The following is a 20,144-nucleotide window of genomic DNA, read 5'->3' as shown; positions in this document are numbered from 1 at the left end:
CTTATTCTGTTCTGTCCTGTCTCCAGATGACATTGAATGTTTGCCGTGTATGTGTACTGTGATCCACCCTGAGTCCCCTTGGGGAGATTGGGAGGAATATAAATGAAGTGTTGTTGTTGTTGTTATTAACTGGCTGAGATTTCTGGAAGTTGTAGGCCAAAAATATCTAAGGACCCCAGGTTGAGAACCACTGCTGTAAAGCCTGGTGCTAAAATATTCTACCAAAGAACAGACAAACTCTGAAATATTATATAAAACCTACATATTTATTTTGCTTTATGTACATGACATAGAGATATATTACTAAACATAGTTGGGATAACAAAGTCCGTGTAGTAATGATTGAGTTTTACTAAAATCATTGAAACTTCGCTGTTACCTTCCGTTGGGTTGTTTTCCAGGGGAAAGTTGCTTATTCCAAAATAACTGCATAGAACCACTATGGAGCACCCTTGATTTTGTCGAATGTGTAATCATTTTTTGAAAGGTATTCTTCAACCCTGGATGCAGCTACTCAATTGAAAGCGTCTGGAGCCTTGTGCATTTGTCAGATGCTTTTTCGTTTCTGTTCTCCATCTTTGCGATCCTGGAGCCAAACTGCATGGCCCTCTTTGGTAGAACTGAAGAGGCGGTCAGGCCAAGCTCTGCAGCGGCCAGGCGCAAAAGCAGTTTCTCTCCAATGCCTCGACGAACAGCTAAGTTTGCTTTCTCCCAAACAGGGAGAGAGTTAAGAAAGGATACGACGTCTTCATCAAGGAAGGGAAATCTGAAGTTAAAAAAGAAAGACAGATTTTTAAAAACACATGAGAAAAATGTTTCAAAACCCCCTAATTTTGATATTGATAGGTATCATGTCTTTGTTTTTTTGCACTCTTCACAGAATTACATCTTCAGTTTCTATAAATTCCTGGAGCAACTGGTGGCACAGTAGGTTAAACCACTGAGCTGCTGAATTTGCTGACCGAAAGGTTGGTGGTTTGAACCTGGGGAGCGGGGTGAGATCCTGCTGTTAGCCCCAGCATCTGTCAACCTAGCAGTTCAAAACATACAAATGTGAGTAAATGAATAGGTACTGCTCTGGCAAGAAGGTAACGGCACTCCATGCAGTCATGCCGGCCACATGACTTTGGAGGTGCTTACGGACAATGCCGGCTCTTCAGCTTAGAAATGGAGATGAGCACCAATCCCCTAGTCGGACACAACTAGATTTAATGTCAGGGGAAAACCTTTACCTTTACTATTTTTCAGATTACATTTGGTCTGTGAACTTCCAATCATCCATATCTCTGCACTTCTTGGTTGGAACAATCACGTTCTTGGGCTGCAAATCCCATCAGACAATGCCAGCACAGCCAATGGCAAGATTATAGGCACTAAAATCTAACAATATCTGGTGAGCTGCACCTTTCCACCCACAATCACTTTCTCCATGACATGATGTCCCTGATATTCCCTGGCTTTGCTGCATCTAATTGGCTGGCAGGAGGTGCAGAAAAGGAGGATATCACAACATACCACAATTGAACTTGGCAAGTAGGAGAACCCAACACAGAAATAACATGCCAACCTCACTCTAAAAATGAAACTGTAAGAGTGTGTTTGCATGTAACGAGCACTAGCTGTTTCATAACGCTGTGCTATAAGTTGTGTATATTATGTTGTACATATCATATTGGTCTGCTAACTTTGCGTTTGTGGCTTCCACACTAGAGATAATGGTGAGAAGATGCTTTTATATTTAGGTGGAAACTAAAGCCCCTTCTACACTGCTATATAAAATCCAGATTATCTGCTCTTAACTGGATTATATGGCAGGGTAGACTCATATAATCCAGTTCAAAGCAGATAATGTGGATTATCTGCTTTGATAATACAGATTATATGGCAGTGTAGAAGGGGCCTAAGTGATCTGTGCACTTCCAAAGCTCCTTCTCATTAAAAAAATTACAAGAATCACATTTCCAGGTATCTTGGGGCATGTTATTCTCTTCTAAAACAGGCACTCTAACATACACACCCACCTCCCAAAAACCTTGTTTTAGACTCCAAACCTTTTGATTACTTTTGATTTTGCTAGAAGGTGCTGGAGTGGTCCATAGAGGCCTTAGGTACTAAACAACTAGTCCTGAAACACACTGAGGGAGCCCATCTCTGGTTTAAATTGAAAGTCATGTTACACATATGTGCAATGTACACAGAAACGCTTTCTCAACTGTGAGCTCCTCAGTAAAGTTGACAAACTAATGTAACAGACAGGAAAAAAATCTTGGTGCAATATGATTTTCCAACTGGCTTTTCTTCAAAAAATAGTGTGAAAAGTTGCCACACATTCCCATGGAATTAATGTATATTTTGTACCCATGTGTTCCAATGTCATCAATTCCGACTTAGACGCCGGCCTTGATGCATTGCCAGGTGAGGTAACCGAGGCATCTGTCTGTTCGATCTTGTGGGATTCGTTTCGGCTTGTGCAGCCTGATGATGTGGACAAGATTCTTGGAGCGGTGAGGGCGACCACCTGTGCCCTTGACCCTTGCCCATCTTGGCTCTTAAAACAAGCCAGTGGAGGGCTAGTTGATTGGTTTGTGAGAATAATCAATGCCTCTTTGGAGCAGGGCATATTTCCATCTGGCCTAAAACAAGCTGTGGTGAGGCCTGTTTTGAAGAAAGCCTCCTTGGATCCGGCTAACCTCAGTAACTACAGACCAATCTCTAACCTTCCATTCTTGGGCAAGGTCTTGGAGCGGGTGGTTGCTTCCCAGCTCCAGGGATTCTTGGAAGATACGGATTTTCTGGACCAATCGCAGTCTGGTTTCAGACCTGGCTACAGTACCGAGACGGCTTTGGTCGCCTTGGTGGATGACCTCCGCAGAGAGCTGGACAGGGGGAGTGTGACCCTGCTGGTTCTCTTGGACATCTCAGCGGCTTTCGATACCATCGACCATGGTATCCTTCTGGGACGTCTCTCCGGGATGGGCCTTGGGGGTACTGTTCTGCAGTGGCTCCAGTCCTTCCTAGAGGGCCGTTCCCAGTTGGTGAAGCTGGGGGACACCTGCTCGGACCCCTGGCCATTGACCTGTGGGGTCCCGCAAGGTTCCATTTTGTCCCCCATGCTTTTTAATATCTACATGAAACCGCTGGGTGAGGTCATCCGGAGTTTTGGAGTGCGGTGCCATCTCTACGCGGATGACACCCAACTCTACTACTCCTTTCCACCTAATTCCAAGGAAGCCCCTCGGATACTGGACCAGTGTCTGGCCGCTGTATTGGCCTGGATGAGGGCGAACAAGCTGAGGCTCAATCCTGACAAGACAGAGGTCCTCCAGGTCAGTCGTACGTCTGATCGGGGTATTGGGTGGCAACCTGTGCTTGACGGGGTTGCACTCCCCCTGAAGGCGCAGGTCCGCAGCTTGGGGGTCCTCCTGGACTCTGCGCTGACACTTGAGGCCCAGGTGTTGGCCGTGGCTGGGAGGGCCTTTGCACAACTAAAACTTGTGCGCCAGCTGCAACCATACCTCGAGAAGTCAGATCTGACCATGGTGGTCCACGCCTTAGTTACCTCTAGACTGGATTACTGCAATGCGCTCTACGTGGGGCTGCCTTTGAAGACGGCTCGGAAACTACAACTAGTACAACGATCGGCAGCCAGGTTTCTAACTGGGGCAGATTACAGGACGCGCTCAACGCCGCTGTTTAAAGAGCTCCACTGGCTGCCATTTATTTTCCGAGCCCAATTCAAGGTGCAGGTTATCACCTACAAAGCCCTTAACGGTTTGGGACCCACCTACCTTCGAGACCGCATTTCCCCCTATGAACCCGCACGACCTCTTCGCTCGTCGGGGGAGGCCCTCCTCTCGCTTCCACCAACTTCGCAGTTGCGGTTGGTGGGGACGAGGGAGAGGGCCTTCTCCGCCGTGGCCCCCCGGCTGTGGAACTCGCTCCCCAGGGAGATTAGGCAGGCCCCTACCCTACTCTCATTCAGGAAGAGCCTGAAAACTTGGCTATTCCAGAAGGCCTTCGTTGACTGATCCTTGTGGGATCATGTTATTTACCTATTAAGCAGTAGACCCTCTGGATTGTTTTTAGGATTCATTCAGCACTTTAAGTATTACACCTGCTGCATAATTATCCCTCCCTGATAACTTGATATTGGGTTGTTGTATGTCTTTCGGGCTGTGTGGCCATGTTCCAGAAGCATTCTCTCCTGACGTTTCGCCCACATCTATGGCAGGCATCCTCAGAGGTTGTGAGGTATGGATAAACTAAGTCAGGAAAGGAAAGAATATATATCTGTGTAGAGTCCAAGGTGTGGCAAGAGTTCTTTGTCACTGGGAGCCAGCATTAATGTTTCAGTTAATCACCCTAATTGGCACTGGAAATGTTTTGTCCCTTGCCTGGGGGCATCCTTTGTTCAGTCAAGTCCTCATTGTGTTGGTTCCCATCTACTGTTTTGATTTTGGAGTTTTGTAATACTGGTAGCCAGATTTTGTTCATTTTCATGGTTTCTTCCTTTCTGTTGAAGTTGTCCACATGCTTGTGGATTTCAATGGCTTCTCTGTGTAGTCTGACATGATAGTTGTTAGAATGGTCCAGCATTTTTGTGTTCTCAAATAGTATTCTGTGTCCAGGCTGGTTCATCAAATGCTCTGCTATGGCTGATTTCTCTGGTTGAATTAGTCTGCAGTGCCTTTCATGTTCTTTGACTCTTGTTTGGGCGCTGCGTTTGGTGGTCCCTATGTAGACTTGTCCACAGCTGCATGGTATCCGGTAGACTCCTGCAGAAGAGAGAGGATCCCTCTTGTCCTTCGCTGACCGTAGCATTTGTTGGATTTTCTTCGTGGGTCTGTAGATAGTTTGTAGGTTGTGCTTCTTCATCAGCTTCCCTATGCGGTCAGTAGTTCCCTTGATGTATGGTAAGAACACCTTTCCTCTGGGTGGATCTTTGTCTTGACTCTCATGGCTTGTTCTTGGCCTTGCAGCTCTTCTGATGTCTGTGGTGGAGTATCCATTGGCCTGTAGAGCCCAGTTTAGGTGGTTGAGTTCACCTTGGAGGAGGTGAGGTTCGCAGATTCTTTGTGCACGGTCTGTCAGGGCTTTGATTGTGCTCCTTTTTTGACTTGGGTGATGGTTGGAGTTTTTATGAAGGTATCTATCTGTATGTGTAGGTTTTCTGTAAACTGTGTGGCCCAATTGTTGATTGGGTTTGCGGATGACCAGAACATCTAGAAATGGCAGTTTTCCTTCCTTTTCTTTTTCCATGGTGAATTGGATGTTTGGGTGGATGCTGTTAAGATGGTCCAGGAACTTGCTGAGTTCTTCCTCTCCATGGCTCCAAATTGTGAAGGTGTCATCTACGTATCTGAACCAAACAGTTGGCTTTTTTGGTGCTGTTTCTAGGGCCTGTTTTTCAAAGTATTCCATATAGAAATTTGCTACTACTGGGCTGAGAGGGCTCCCCATGGCCACTCCATCCTTCTGTTCATAGAATCCAGTGTCCCACTGAAAGTAGCTAGTGGTGAGGCAATGGTGAAACAGGGCTGTGATGTCTTCTGGGAAGTTTTGTTTGATTAGTGTGAGGGTGTCAGCTACTGGGACTTTGGTAAAAAGGGACACCACATCAAAGCTGATCAGGATGTCCTTGGTGCTTAGATTGAGGTTGCTGATCTTTTCTATAAAGTGTGTAGAGTCCTTGATATAATGTGCAGTGAGCCCAATGTGGGTTTGTAGCTGTGTAGCCAGAAAGCAAGGATCCTGAGAAATGCAAAACTCCCCCCCAGCAACATAACGAGAAAAGAAAGACAGGCCATCAAAGATCTCAACTCAGATCCTGAAATCATCATTCTTCCAGCTGACAAGGGGAATGCCACAGTAATCATGGAAACAAAACAATACAAAGAAAAAATCAGACAACTTCTAGATCCCACAATTTACAAGAAACTGAAACAAGACCCCACTAACAAAATCACCAGAAAAACTAACACTCTAATCAAGAACTCCTCCATTAACTTTGACATACGCCAACAGCTGTGCAAATCAGAAGCCCTCCCACCCAGGCTTTACGGACTCCCCAAAATCCACAAGGACTCCATCCCACTCAGACCCATTGTAAGTGCCATTGGATCGCCGACTTACAACCTGGCAAAATTTCTGGCTACACAGCTACAAACCCACATTGGGCTCACTGCACATTATATCAAGGACTCTACACACTTTATAGAAAAGATCAGCAACCTCAATCTAAGCACCAAGGACATCCTGATCAGCTTTGATGTGGTGTCCCTTTTTACCAAAGTCCCAGTAGCTGACACCCTCACACTAATCAAACAAAACTTCCCAGAAGACATCACAGCCCTGTTTCACCATTGCCTCACCACTAGCTACTTTCAGTGGGACACTGGATTCTATGAACAGAAGGATGGAGTGGCCATGGGGAGCCCTCTCAGCCCAGTAGTAGCAAATTTCTATATGGAATACTTTGAAAAACAGGCCCTAGAAACAGCACCAAAAAAGCCAACTGTTTGGTTCAGATACGTAGATGACACCTTCACAATTTGGAGCCATGGAGAGGAAGAACTCAGCAAGTTCCTGGACCATCTTAACAGCATCCACCCAAACATCCAATTCACCATGGAAAAAGAAAAGGAAGGAAAACTGCCATTTCTAGATGTTCTGGTCATCCGCAAACCCAATCAACAATTGGGCCACACAGTTTACAGAAAACCTACACATACAGATAGATACCTTCATAAAAACTCCAACCATCACCCAAGTCAAAAAAGGAGCACAATCAAAGCCCTGACAGACCGTGCACAAAGAATCTGCGAACCTCACCTCCTCCAAGGTGAACTCAACCACCTAAACTGGGCTCTACAGGCCAATGGATACTCCACCACAGACATCAGAAGAGCTGCAAGGCCAAGAACAAGCCATGAGAGTCAAGACAAAGATCCACCCAGAGGAAAGGTGTTCTTACCATACATCAAGGGAACTACTGACCGCATAGGGAAGCTGATGAAGAAGCACAACCTACAAACTATCTACAGACCCACGAAGAAAATCCAACAAATGCTACGGTCAGCGAAGGACAAGAGGGATCCTCTCTCTTCTGCAGGAGTCTACCGGATACCATGCAGCTGTGGACAAGTCTACATAGGGACCACCAAACGCAGCGCCCAAACAAGAGTCAAAGAACATGAAAGGCACTGCAGACTAATTCAACCAGAGAAATCAGCCATAGCAGTGCATTTGATGAACCAGCCTGGACACAGAATACTATTTGAGAACACAAAAATGCTGGACCATTCTAACAACTATCATGTCAGACTACACAGAGAAGCCATTGAAATCCACAAGCATGTGGACAACTTCAACAGAAAGGAAGAAACCATGAAAATGAACAAAATCTGGCTACCAGTATTACAAAACTCCAAAATCAAAACAGTAGATGGGAACCAACACAATGAGGACTTGACTGAACAAAGGATGCCCCCAGGCAAGGGACAAAACATTTCCAGTGCCAATTAGGGTGATTAACTGAAACATTAATGCTGGCTCCCAGTGACAAAGAACTCTTGCCACACCTTGGACTCTACACAGATATATATTCTTTCCTTTCCTGACTTAGTTTATCCATACCTCACAACCTCTGAGGATGCCTGCCATAGATGTGGGCGAAACGTCAGGAGAGAATGCTTCTGGAACATGGCCACACAGCCCGAAAGACATACAACAACCCTGTGATTCTGGCCATGAAAGCCTTCGACAACAACTTGATATTGCTTTGCACCTTGGCCTGGATCTTTTGACCCAAATCGGGATCTTAATATTATTGTGTATATTGACTTTTATGACTGTTTTTAATCATGTTGAAGTTTTACTGCTCGGTTTAATGTTTTATCTGATTTGTGCTGTCGTGTCTGGGCATGGCCCCATGTAAGCCGCCCCGAGTCCCTCCGGGGAGATGGGGCGGGATATAAGAATAAAATTATTATTATTATTATTATTATTATTATTATTATTATTATTATTATTATTATTATCAATAAAGAACAAAAAAAAATCTGAACTTGTACCATTTCCCAGAAAGAGAAATCTTTCTTTAACCTACATTTCTCCTTACCTAGCTTCTTTGCCATGATCCCCAATAACTCTATCATCTCGTCCAAGATTTCTTGAAGAGATACGTCCCAGTTCCATTCCTAGTTCTTCGTTCAACCCTTCCAGACCATGTTTTTCAAAGCAAACACGGTGCCTGGAGTAGCCAGCAAGCTGCTCATCGGCCCCAATCCCAGTAAGTACAATCTGTAATTGAGCACAGGTTAGTTTCAGGTATAAAATGTATATATCACTTCCAAAACCCAAAGCAGTCCTGAAAGAATTTACCAAAATAGAAAATCAGAATAAATAAGAAATGCATTTCTTAAAACTCTGCAAAGTTACTGAAAGTGTCCATCCAGAGTATCATCTTAAAATCATGCTCCCCTCCATCCAGCAGAATGAATAACGGGAATAACACACCAAGGATGAACAAGTAAACCTATACAAATACCTGGGGAAAAGTGATAACAAGAGAAAAGACTACCTTAGCATTGGAACAGAGCTTAGATAAAAAAAATTTTTTGTAATTACAACTCCCAATGCCCCTGTAGATGTGGCCTTCTGGAAACTGAAGTCCAGACAAAAGAAACATCTCCAAATTGTGAACCTATCTATTTAACTATTCATCTGTTGTTTTCGAAATACTATATTGAATAGTTTATAGCAGTGATTCTCAACCTGTGGGCCGAAAGCGAAAATCCAGTCCACGAACCTCCTTTCTCTTTATTAATTTTATTAATTTTATTTCAACTCCTTTCCGCAGAGCTGACCATTGCATTTGGATAGGCCACATCAGCTCTAGATTACTACAGTAGAGGCTCACTTATCCAAGCTAAATGGGTTGGCAGAAGCTTGGATAAGCAAATATCTTGGATAATAAGGAGGGATTAAGGAAAAGCCTATTAAACATCCAAATTAGGTTATGATTTTACAAATTAAGCACCAAAACATCATGTTAGACAACAAATTTGGCAGAAAAAGTAGTTCAATACGCAGTAATGCTACGTAGTAATTACTGTATTTATCAATTTAGCACCAAAATATCACGATATATTGAAAACATTGACTACAAAAATGGCTTGGATAATCCAGAAACTTGGATAAGCGAGTCTTGGATAAGTGAGACTCTACTGTATTAAATATGGTTTTCTGTGGGTGAGCAGATGGCGACTACTGGATGGCATATGTTCTGTATCAGAAACTAGAGCTGATGTGGTCTATCCAATGCAATTTTCTGAATTGTGACTCTTTTGGTACTAATGTTGAAGAGTGGTCCCTGGTCAAGTGATCCCTGGTCAAAAACAAAATTGGGAACCACTGGTTTAGAGGGACTAAATCCTAAACATTTATTTAACATTATTTTTACTTTAACATTAACTTTTACAATACTGGCTTTATATGGCTCAATGGCTTTCCAATTAACTATTACCTTATATTCAAATAAGAATATTTTAAAACTAAAAACAGACACCAAACTCGTAATAGAACTATAGCAAAGTTTTTAATTCAAATTAAGTGACAAAGTTATGAAATGAACACCAAATGAAGGGTGCTTGCTCAAGGCACTGACTTTTAGAATATCAAAGAGGAAATTGTGCATTAACACCAGTACTCCTAGGTGAAAGACAATTAAAAGCAATTGCAAGTGCAACCTGAAGAATCAAATCAGGTCTGAATAGAGGAAGTGTTGTCAAAGACTTTCATGGCCAGAATTACTGGATTGCTGTGAGTTTTCCGGGCCATGTTCCAGAAGCATTCTTTCCTGACGTTTTGTCCACATCTGTGGCAGGCATCCTCAAAAGTTGTGAGGTCTGTTGGAAACTAGGCAAGTGGGATTTATATATCTGTGGAATAATGTCCAGGGTGGGAGAAATAACACTTGTCTATTTGAGGCAAGTGTGAATGTTGCAATTGGCCACCTTGATTAGAATTGAATAGCCTTGCATTTTTAAAGCCTGGCTGCTTCTTGCTTGGAGCAATCCTTTGTTGGGAGGTGTTAGCTGGCCCTGATTGTTTTCTGTATGGCATTCCCCTGTTTTCAGAATGTTATTCTTTATTTACTGTCCTGATTTTAAAGTTTTTAAATACTGGTAGCCAGATTTTGTTCATTTTCATGGTTTCCTCCTTTCTGTTGAAATTGTCCACATGCTGGTGGATTTTAATGGCTTCTCTGTCTAGTCTGACATGGTGTTTGTTGGAGTGGTCCAGCATTTCTGTGGTTTCAAACAGAAACACAGTTCTCAAACAGAACACACTTGCCTCTGAGGATGCCTACCATAGATGTGGGCAAAACATTAGGAGAGAATACTTCTGGAACATGGCCATACAGCCCGAAAAACTCACAGCAACCCAGTGATTCCAGCCATGAAAGCCTTCGACAACACAGAGGAAGTATACTTTCTCTGTACAGCTTTCATTGCCTAAAGAGGCTTGAAAGAGGTTTCAGATTGTAGGCCTGAGAACAGTCATTAATTAGATAGATAGATATAAATATTCCCTTTGGCCTACAATTTGAAACCGTGTCATTCATAAACATACACATACAAACACACTGTTTTGAAATCCCTTCAAGCTTAAGACAAGGTCTAAAGGTTTTTAAATAATAAAACTAAAACCACAGGGTTAACATAGGTGTGTGTGAGAGATATCAGTTACAAGTTGTAAACTTTCCAGGATCCCACATTTGGAGAGATATAAACTGAATAAACAAATACAAACAAGTCAACAGAAAACTCTGTACCTTTGCAGGACTTTGATATGGCCTTTTATCTCCTTGATTAGTAAGTAGACCTTTTCCTCTGGAAGCAAACCACACAGCACAACCAATGCTATCATCCAAAACTGTGTCCAACGGATAAACCAAGTGACATATATGTTGTTGTCTCATTGCTTTTAAATCCTCAAGTGTAACATTGATTTCCACAAAATTCCATAATCTTGAAGGATTAATATTTTTCAGTTCTTCCAGTCCTGCTCTGCCTGTAATTCTGTCGGGCACGTTAAAAGATGGCACAGAATTGCCAGCCATGATGTTATTGACATTTAAGCCTTCTGGACTGGGTGGTAACTGGTTTTTCCCTTTTCTGTGCTTTGTAGAACTGTTTTGACTCCCCTGCTCTGGAACCATAAAGGCCACATTGAGGAGATCAATGGGTTCTTCCACAGGGACGTGCCTATCTGCAAGGGCAGCTATAAGCATGGAGTCAACGCCTCCAGAAAAAAGTATTGCAATTTCAGTCTTTCTCACATCTCCCAACACGTCTCCTTGTAATTGATCAGCATCTCTAACCAGGCACAAGACTCGTCTCTTTATTGCTCCACTCATTACATCAATGAATTGGTGGACTAGTTTCTTCTTGTGTTGTTCAGCAAGAAACATCTGAAGAACTTCCATATCATCTACATTTTTGATGAAATGGAGGAGCTGGAACTCCTCAGGTATATTACATACCTCCTTATTCAAAGGAACAACAGGAGCTGTCAATGAGTTGGATTCATTTATTACCAGAGACACACAAGTTGGTAAATGTGTGGAAACCTTTTCAGAGACTCCTTCTTCACTTGGATTCTCTCTAGAAGGATATCTCCATTGATACAATGAAAGCGTCACAGCTTTCGTTGCTGCACAGTCTTGGAGATCCACTTTGAAGATGCCTGATGCTGGAACCTCCCTCCACTGATGGTCAGAAATGGCACTTACGGAAGTGAGGGCCAAGATGTTGTCCAGCTCCTCATTAAACTGCCACAGGAGACTGCGGCGGCCAAAAAAATCTCTGCCAAACCACAAACAATGTTTGCATGCCTGATAAAAAATAAAAGACCATGGGCCGCGGATGGAAGACAGCAATGAGAGAATGTCTGAATCATTACTGCAGGAACAAAGGTGATGAAAAATAATGTCAGTGTCATTTTCTTCTGCTTCAACAGGAATCCCATCGAAAACCTCTCCATTCCAAAGCAGCACATTATCACTTGTAGGGTCTTCCATAGGCTGTGGGGTCATCTGCCCCCTTAAGTGAAGTACATGGCCAGAAAATAAGCAATGATACGGAAGGTGGGGCACGGTCTTGACCAGTTCTTGGCTACTGCTAGGCCCTCTCCTTCTAAGATTATATAAAATGTCCTCTTTCAACAGAGAAATATTAGGAGGATGTTGAGACAAGCTAACCAGACAGCAGATTCCACACATTTTGAACTGGGGTTTGGTTTTGCTACTTCTTGATTCCGGTTTTTTCAGAATTTTCCATTTCCTGGTGGGCTTTCTTTAACTCATCTAACGTGTCTGTAAAACAGTGAAATCCATCTTTAGTCACATTATCATAAAGAGAAGTGTTGAACTTTAAGCATCTACACCTTCTAGCAGACCAATCACTAAAAATGTGACAATGTGTAGGTACTCGGATCATAATCTAGAAATGTGTAATAGCAATTAGAGAACAGTGTGTCCAATGAAAGTGGATGGGCACCACAGCTACAGAAAGGGACAGTCTAATCTGCTCATAAATATTTGGAGCACAGCCAGAGCTGTGGGATGATGATCTTGATTATCTGTTTTAATTGTAATTGTTTTATAACTGTTGCGTTTTTGGCATCTAATGGCTGCCGGTTGTGAAACCACCCTGAGTCCCCCTCTGGGGTGAGAAGAATGGGATAAAAATGTATACAATAATTAATCAAATAAATAAATATGTTTTTGTTTCTATAAAAACTGTTTTTTTGCATAGATGATTAAGGTTTTTAATGGAAAAAACCCACTGCAATTTGTATCAAAAACATCCTTGTATAAATTTGCGAGGTGCCTATGGTACCATAACGGGGAAAAAAAAATAGGGGAACATGAAATGAAATGAAATGAAATAAACAAAATAAACTTTTCAGAGATATAGCCACTTGATGTAAGTAACAGTATGACTCTATTATACATACACAATTTTAAAATACAGTGTTCCCTCACTACTTCGCGGTTCACTTTTAGCGGATTCACTGTTTCGCGGTTTGTCAATAAACTCTAAAAGACTATTATAAATCATAAAAAATACACTTTACAGCTTAAGGACGGGAGGAAGGAGAAGCCAAAGGGAGAGAAAAGGTGTCCAAGTGGCAACGGAAGGAGAAGGAGGTGATTTATCAACACACGATTGGTTGATAAAGACTTAAAATAGTGTATAACTACTAAAATATTGTATAAATATTAAAATAAATATAGCGTCCCTACTTTGCGGATTTTCACTTATTGTGGATGGTCCTGGAATCTAACCCCAGCGATAAGTGAGGGAACACTGTATTTCTGATTTTTGGAATTTCACATAGCAACATGCATTAGTAACTACAGAACATATTTTGAAAACCTGGCAACTTTAATGTGTTCTGCCAGCTTGGTAGACGGAAAAGACACATTGGATACATAAACAAACAAACAAACAAACACAAAGCACATTTAGGAACATACTTTTGCACTCAGATAGTGTTTGGGTTCTGTCCGCTAGAAAGAATATGTTGCTGTTTTGCTGTTGCCTGTAAACCTTCTAGAAAAAAGGAAAAGAAGCAAGTAAGCTTAAACAGACTACATCCAGAAAGAAAGAAAAATAAATAAGTAATAACAACAATGTTCTTATTTCTCCTATTTTTCTTTCTAAATTAGTTTCTAAATGTTAGTTAAAAAATAAAACCAGCTTTACCAAATTGGAAAAGATTGGTATTGGGAAAGGAAGACTGCAAAATAAGCAAGACTGGGGTGCAAAAGAGGGGGCTGGTAAGGTGGAATGATTGGAGTAGGAAAGGGGCAAGTGGAAAAGTGGGAAAGATTGAGGTGGGAAAGGGGACTGGGAAAAATGAGAAAGAAGGGCTGGGAGGGTGGGAAACTGCGGTGGGGAAAGGGACAAGAATTAAATGGGAAAGAGAGGCTGGAACCTGGGAAAGGCTGAAACTGGGGATAGTAAAGATTGGGGTAGGATCAAACCCGGGGAGAGTGTGGATGAGTTCCCTCTATCAGCTCCAGCTCCATGCGGGGACATGAGAGAAGCCTCCCACAAGGATGTTAAAAACAACAAAATATCCGGGTGTCCCCTGGGCAATGTCCTTGCAAATGGCCAATTCTCTCACACCAGAAGTGACTTGCAGTTTCTCAAGTCGCTCTTGACAAGAAAAAGAAACCTCTGGAAACTTCCTTTTTGTGTCTGCCACAAACTATATTGAATTGGTTGAGACTCGATGAGATATTCATTGAAAAGCTATAGCAAAACATGCTGCAGGGTGTCCTGCAAAAACAAAAATTTTGCAGTTTAATACACTTTCCTCATGTTTTATGATAGAATCAATTAGGAAAGGACATTTATAACCCAGGAACAAAAATCGCGTTAAATAGTGTAATCAAACAGGTTTGTTGTGAATTTTTATACATCATCTCAACCCATCATTAATTCTTCTCTTGGACACAATTCTCCACATGAAAGTTCAGGAATATGGAATGTTAATGCTCCGTGCATCATTTTACCTTCTATTCGCTTTAAATGGGAAACTACCCCAAAACTAAAGCAAACCAATGAAATGCTGACTGTTGGAAAAAATGAGAAGAATCAGTTCACAGCTTTGCAGCTCAGTTCTATGAGAAGTTCCGCTGACAAGAATATGTCAAGAGGAAATGTAGTAATTGCTGAATCAGTGCAATATCACACACGGGAACAAGTTCAGAAGGTCACAGTGGTGCACCAAGTTCAGTAAATACGTACTCATCATCAGCAACAGCCATCACATTCAAGCTAAAATAAACTGGTAAACCTAATACATAGGTGGAATCTGTTGGAATGGAACCTAATTCACGAGACAGCTAAAACAACTCAATTTACTTTGTAAACTGATGCAGTTGTACATTAATTAGGGTACCACTTCCATACATATCTGCTTTCTTTCACCAATGATTAGTAATAATCAAATGCAAGTGACTTACCCGATTCTTTTTCAAGTTGGAAAGTTCATCAACTATAACTTTTTGCTCTTTAATCTGAAAGACCAAATAAGAAGCAATTTTCTCACAATGAAACTCAATCCTTAGCCCAAAGAAACATATGATTCAAATTATTAATTAAACATAAGTTTATTCCTTCTTAAAGTTTGGCAACCAAACTTTCAGTGTCTATTGGTGAAATGCATAGAATCATAGAATAGTAGAGTAGGAAGAGACCTCATGGGCCATCCAGTCCAACCCCCTGCTAAGAAGCAGGAAATCGCATTCAAAGCACCCCCGACAGATGGCCATCCAGCCTCTGTTTAAAAGCCTCCAAAGAAGGAGCCTCTACCACGGCCCGGGGCAGAGAGTTCCACTGTCGAACAGCTCTCACAGTGAGGAAGTTCTTCCTGATGTTCAAGTGGAATCTCCTTTCCTGTAGTTTGAAGCCATTGTTCCGTGTCCTAGTCTGCAGGGCCGCAGAAAACAAGCTTGCTCCCTCTTCCCTATGACTTCCCTTCACGTATTTGTACATGGCTATCATGTCTCCTCTCAGCCTTCTCTTCTGCAGGCTAAACATGCCCAGCTCTTTAAGCTGCTCCTCATAGGGCTTGTTCTCCAGACCCTTAATCATTTTAGTCGCCCTCCTCTGGACGCTTTCCAGCTTGTCAACATCTCCCTTCAACTGCGGTGCCCAAAATTGGACACAGTATTCCAGGTGTGGTCTGACCAAGGCAGAACAGAGGGGGAGCATGACTTCCCTGGATCTAGACGCTATTCCCCTATTGATGCAGGCCAGAATCCCGTTGGCTTTCTTAGCAGCCGCATCACATTGTTGGCTCATGTTTAACTTGTCCACAAGGACTCCAAGATCTTTTTCACATGTACTGCTGTCTAGCCAGGCATCCCCCATTCTGTATCTTTGCATTCCATTTTTTCTGCCGAAGTGAAGTATCTTGCATTTGTCCTTGTTGAACTTCATTTTGTTAGTTTCGGCCCATCTCTCTAGTCTGTCAAGATCGTTCAGGTTTTTGATCTTCTACAGACAAAATGCAAACTCTTTCAAACTAGGGTTGGTCCACGGATTCAGACATCCATTTAAAAAAAATAATAACCCCATAAGCAAACCTTGATTTTGCCAAGTCTTATAAGGGCCACAATTTTTCTATTCTGTTGTATATAATGGATTTTGGCATTCATGGAGGGAACCAAACCTGCACTTATACATAACACTGTATTCAGTATTACTGAAAATACGAATCATACCACATATTAGTTTTAAAAGCAGTCAACTAGAGTTAAAAAAAACCCAATGAAATAATTACAATGAATCCCATCGGTTATATATAAGTTGTAGGATTGAAGCACAATCTCTAAAGTTGATATAAGAAATCCCTTTCAAAATTTGACTCAGGCCCATTCCAAATTTCTGAATAAAATCCCACATTTTCTGCTTTGAACTAGAATATATGGCAGTGTGGACTCAGATAACCCAGTTCAAAGTAGATATTGTGGGATTTTCTGCCTTGATATTCTGGTTATATGGTTGTGTGGAAGGACCTTCAAATGCCTAGGAGGTGAGTTGAATGAAGGCTGAATTTGAAGACATGCTTTGAGTTTCCTTTATAGCACTAGTGAGAAGGAGCTATGAGGCTACATTGCTGCTAGCAATTTGGGCAAATGCAACATAATAATATACTTTCTAAATACTGTAGTTGTAATATTTTTTAATCTACTTGCATAGCGTCTTGTGTTGGAGAGAACAACCCTATTAAGAGGACACCCATTTTCTACCATGAAGCACAACCCTATACATGTTTACTTTAAAATATGTCCAACTGTGTTCAATGGAGCTTGTCCTGCAATATGTTCAGGATTGAAGTCTTAAGACAGTAAGCTATAGTCGGACCTTCACTAGAAGACCTAGATTCCTAGAAAGAACATTTTAAATCAAATCCATAAATAACACCATGTAACAAAATTTGAAAAAAAAATCTGTTCCTGGTTTGAAAGTGTTATTGCTGTTTAATTGTGTGATACTGACTTTGAAAGTCATTGTTATACTCCAGAAACTTCATTTTTGTGTCTGCCACAAACTATGTTGGATTGGTTGAGATTCTATGAAATATCCATTGAAAAACTATAGCAACATGTGCTGTAGGATGACCCACAAAAATAAAGGCTCTGCAGTTTAATAAATCTTTTCCCATGTTTTTATGACAGAAACAATTAGGAAATATCATTTATAACCCAGGAACAAAAATTGTATTACATAGTGTAATCAGATCCATACAAGTCAAAGATACAAATGTGTCAGACCCTCACTGCTAATACCTTTGACCATGTCCTGACAGCAGAGGTCAATACTCTCTCATAGGGGTTTTTTTGCATCAGAAATTATTCAGACGCAGAATGCATGCAGTGGGCCCTTTCATGCCACACAAGTATATTCCACTTCATGGGATGCTTTTACAGGATCCTGGGATTTGCAGTTTGGGGAGGGGCCCTTAGGATCTTTATCAGGAGAGTTCTCCTTTGAACAAACTAGAGCCCAGGATTTCCCAAGGAGACCGCCATGACACAGTTTAAGGGGAATCTCCTTTTCCTACATGACAGGGGGTTGGACTAGATGGCCCATGTGGTATATTCCAAATCTATTAATCTATGATTCTATGATCCCTTTCCCACTGACCTTCCTGCTCAGCTCCTCTTTGTCACCCAGCTTTGCTCCTTCTCCCTCCTCCTCTCTTTGTGGCATCTGGCTTGACATTGGCTTCAATGTATGCAGATCCTGATGCTCACGGACCAAAGTCACCCTGTGGCTCCTAGGCACACAAAATCAATGACTGCTCCTTAAAAAAAATTAGAAGTGTAAACATGAGATCTACAAATAGTAGAAAGTCAACAATATGCATTTAGATAGCCTAAAATAAATTCATGAGGCTGTGAGGAAAGGGTTGAGCATCCCTTATCTGGAAATCTGAAATGCTCCAAAATACAAAACTGTGCAGACAGGTGGCTGAGAGAGTGACATCTTTGTTTTCTGATGGTTCATTGAACACAAACATTGTTTCATTCACAGTTATTAAAAATATTGTGTATAAAATTACCTTCAGGCTACGTGTATATATCAACAATAAAAATATGTTTTTAACAATTTATTTAAATGGATTATATGTTATTGCTTTTATTATTTTAATGCATAATATATGTGTATTTTATACGCTTTATGTTTTAATGCGGCACTGAATTATTGCCAATTTGGAATCCGTTTTGAGTCCCCTTCGGGATTGAGAAAGAGTGGGGTAAAAATACAGTAAATAAATTCTTAAAATAAAACCATAATAATAATGAATGTATTCGTTAACTGCCTCTCCTCATGGCTCAAGGTGGGTTGCAACATGGTTAAAACAGATAAAATATAATACAGTATTATTAAAACGCATATATGAAAACGCCTTATTTTGTCCCCAGAATGCAAAGCACTGTAGAATGCTTTGTTTGACATTATTTTGACATCAAAGTCTGACATCACTCTGACTGCCATGGCTCAATGCTATGCAATCTTGGTAGTTGTAGTTTTATAAGGTCTTTAGCCTTCTCTGCCAAAGAAATCTCACGATTCTATAGCACTGAGCCATGGTAGTTCTGTTAAAAGTGGTATGAAACCGTATTAACGCTACGGTGTAGATTTACCTCAAGTGCCTTATAACTCTATATGTTAAGTAAGTGGTTCTCAACCTGTGGGTTCCCAGATGTTTTGGCCTTTAACTCCCAGAAATCCTAACAGCTGGTAAACTAGCTGGGATTCCTGGGAGTTGTAGGCCAAAACACCTGGGGACCCACAGGTTGAGAACCACTGTGTTAAGGCATTTGGAAATCCTCCGGTGCCTATCCCCTTATTTCTTATTAACAAGACATTTAACTAATGATCTGTCCCCTTCCCTCTACAGTTCCACGAAAGGGTTGGGATCAATGGGACTTACTTACTCTTTTGCAGGAACATACGCTGCCCATACATCCATGCGTTCTGCGTTTCTCTTCCGGGAACGGTCACGTGATTGGCCTTCGCGTTCGAAAGCGGGCGGGTCTGAACCGTCATCGTGATTCCGATTGGACGCAATCGCGTGACGAGCACGTAGCCCAACCAATGAAACGAAACGGGCAGAAGAAGGGCCACTCAATGGCCAGTTGGGAGGCGGGAGCAAGCAGCACGCCAAACAATCGGAATAGAGATTCCCAAACAGTAGTTCTCCACTTGTTTTTTTGGACTTCAACTCCCAGAAGCCTCCGCTCATTGGGGTTGTAGCTTGACAAGGCCTTTAGCCTTCTCTGTCCAAATAACTAGTTCCTCACCAAAGTACAGCAACTATTAGGATCCTATAGCTTTGAGACATAGCAGTTAAAAGTGGGGTCAAGCTGGATTCATGTCTCCAGTGCAGATCTTTTATGTTCAGACTAGCTTGAGACATCTGAAGCTGATGTGATGATCCACACTACTTCAACATCACCACCACCACCATCATCATCAACATTACTAGGTTTCAGGACATCTATATATTCTATATATATAAAAGAGTGATGGCATCACGGCAATTCACAAAACAACAAAAGTACAGGCCCCCCAACCTCAAAATTTGACAACACAACCCATCATCCATGCCTCAAGGTTGATACAACAAAAAGAAGAAAAACTAAAGTCCTAATTAGAGGGTGAGCAATAATTTTTTTATCCAATTGCTGCCAGTTTAGAGGGCTAATCTCTGCCCACTTGGTTGCCTAGCAACCAAGGGACAGCCAGGTTTCAGTTAGGGGACAGGCAGATTTAGGCCTCACTTAGGCTTCTTCCACAGATTATCTAATTTGCACTGGATTATATGGCAGTGTAGACCCAAGGCCCTTCAACACAGCTATATAACCCATTTATAATCTTATATTATCTGCTTTGCACTGGATTATCTTGACTCCACACTACCATATAATCCACTTCAGTGTGCATTTTATACAGCTGTGAAGAAGGAGCCTCATATAATCCAGTTCTGAGCAGATAATATAAGATTAGAAATATACAGTAGAGTCTCACTTATCCAACATAAACAGGCCG

General features: G+C 41.7%; 3 protein-coding genes across 3 annotated transcripts in view; all 3 read right to left on the bottom strand.

The window, feature by feature from the left end:
• The window catches only part of ankar (ankyrin and armadillo repeat containing), a 75,001-nt gene extending 74,487 nt beyond the window's left edge, over positions 1 to 514 (bottom strand). The window contains exon 1 of the mRNA XM_062963617.1: positions 380 to 514. The gene's annotated coding sequence lies outside the window, so the exon portion shown is untranslated. The remainder of the gene's footprint in view (positions 1 to 379) is intronic.
• asnsd1 (asparagine synthetase domain containing 1) lies at positions 246 to 12,286 on the bottom strand. The gene is made up of 3 exons (XM_016998015.2): positions 10,838 to 12,286; positions 8,120 to 8,301; positions 246 to 766 (listed from the first exon to the last, which is right to left on the bottom strand). The coding sequence occupies exons 1-3, from the start codon at positions 12,284 to 12,286 to the stop codon at positions 511 to 513; spliced, it is 1,887 nt and encodes a 628-aa protein (XP_016853504.1). The 3' UTR covers positions 246 to 510.
• Positions 12,240 to 19,587, bottom strand: asdurf (ASNSD1 upstream open reading frame). Its single transcript, XM_008122178.3, has 5 exons — positions 19,031 to 19,587; positions 17,733 to 17,865; positions 15,044 to 15,097; positions 13,547 to 13,622; positions 12,240 to 12,379 (listed from the first exon to the last, which is right to left on the bottom strand). The coding sequence occupies exons 1-5, from the start codon at positions 19,336 to 19,338 to the stop codon at positions 12,309 to 12,311; spliced, it is 642 nt and encodes a 213-aa protein (XP_008120385.3). The 5' UTR covers positions 19,339 to 19,587; the 3' UTR covers positions 12,240 to 12,308.
• Positions 19,588 to 20,144: the final 557 nt, after the last annotated feature.

Source organism: Anolis carolinensis, chromosome 1 (assembly GCF_035594765.1).
Source record: "Anolis carolinensis isolate JA03-04 chromosome 1, rAnoCar3.1.pri, whole genome shotgun sequence".
NCBI lineage: Eukaryota > Metazoa > Chordata > Lepidosauria > Squamata > Dactyloidae > Anolis > Anolis carolinensis.
This window is presented reverse-complemented; position numbering and strand designations above follow the sequence as displayed.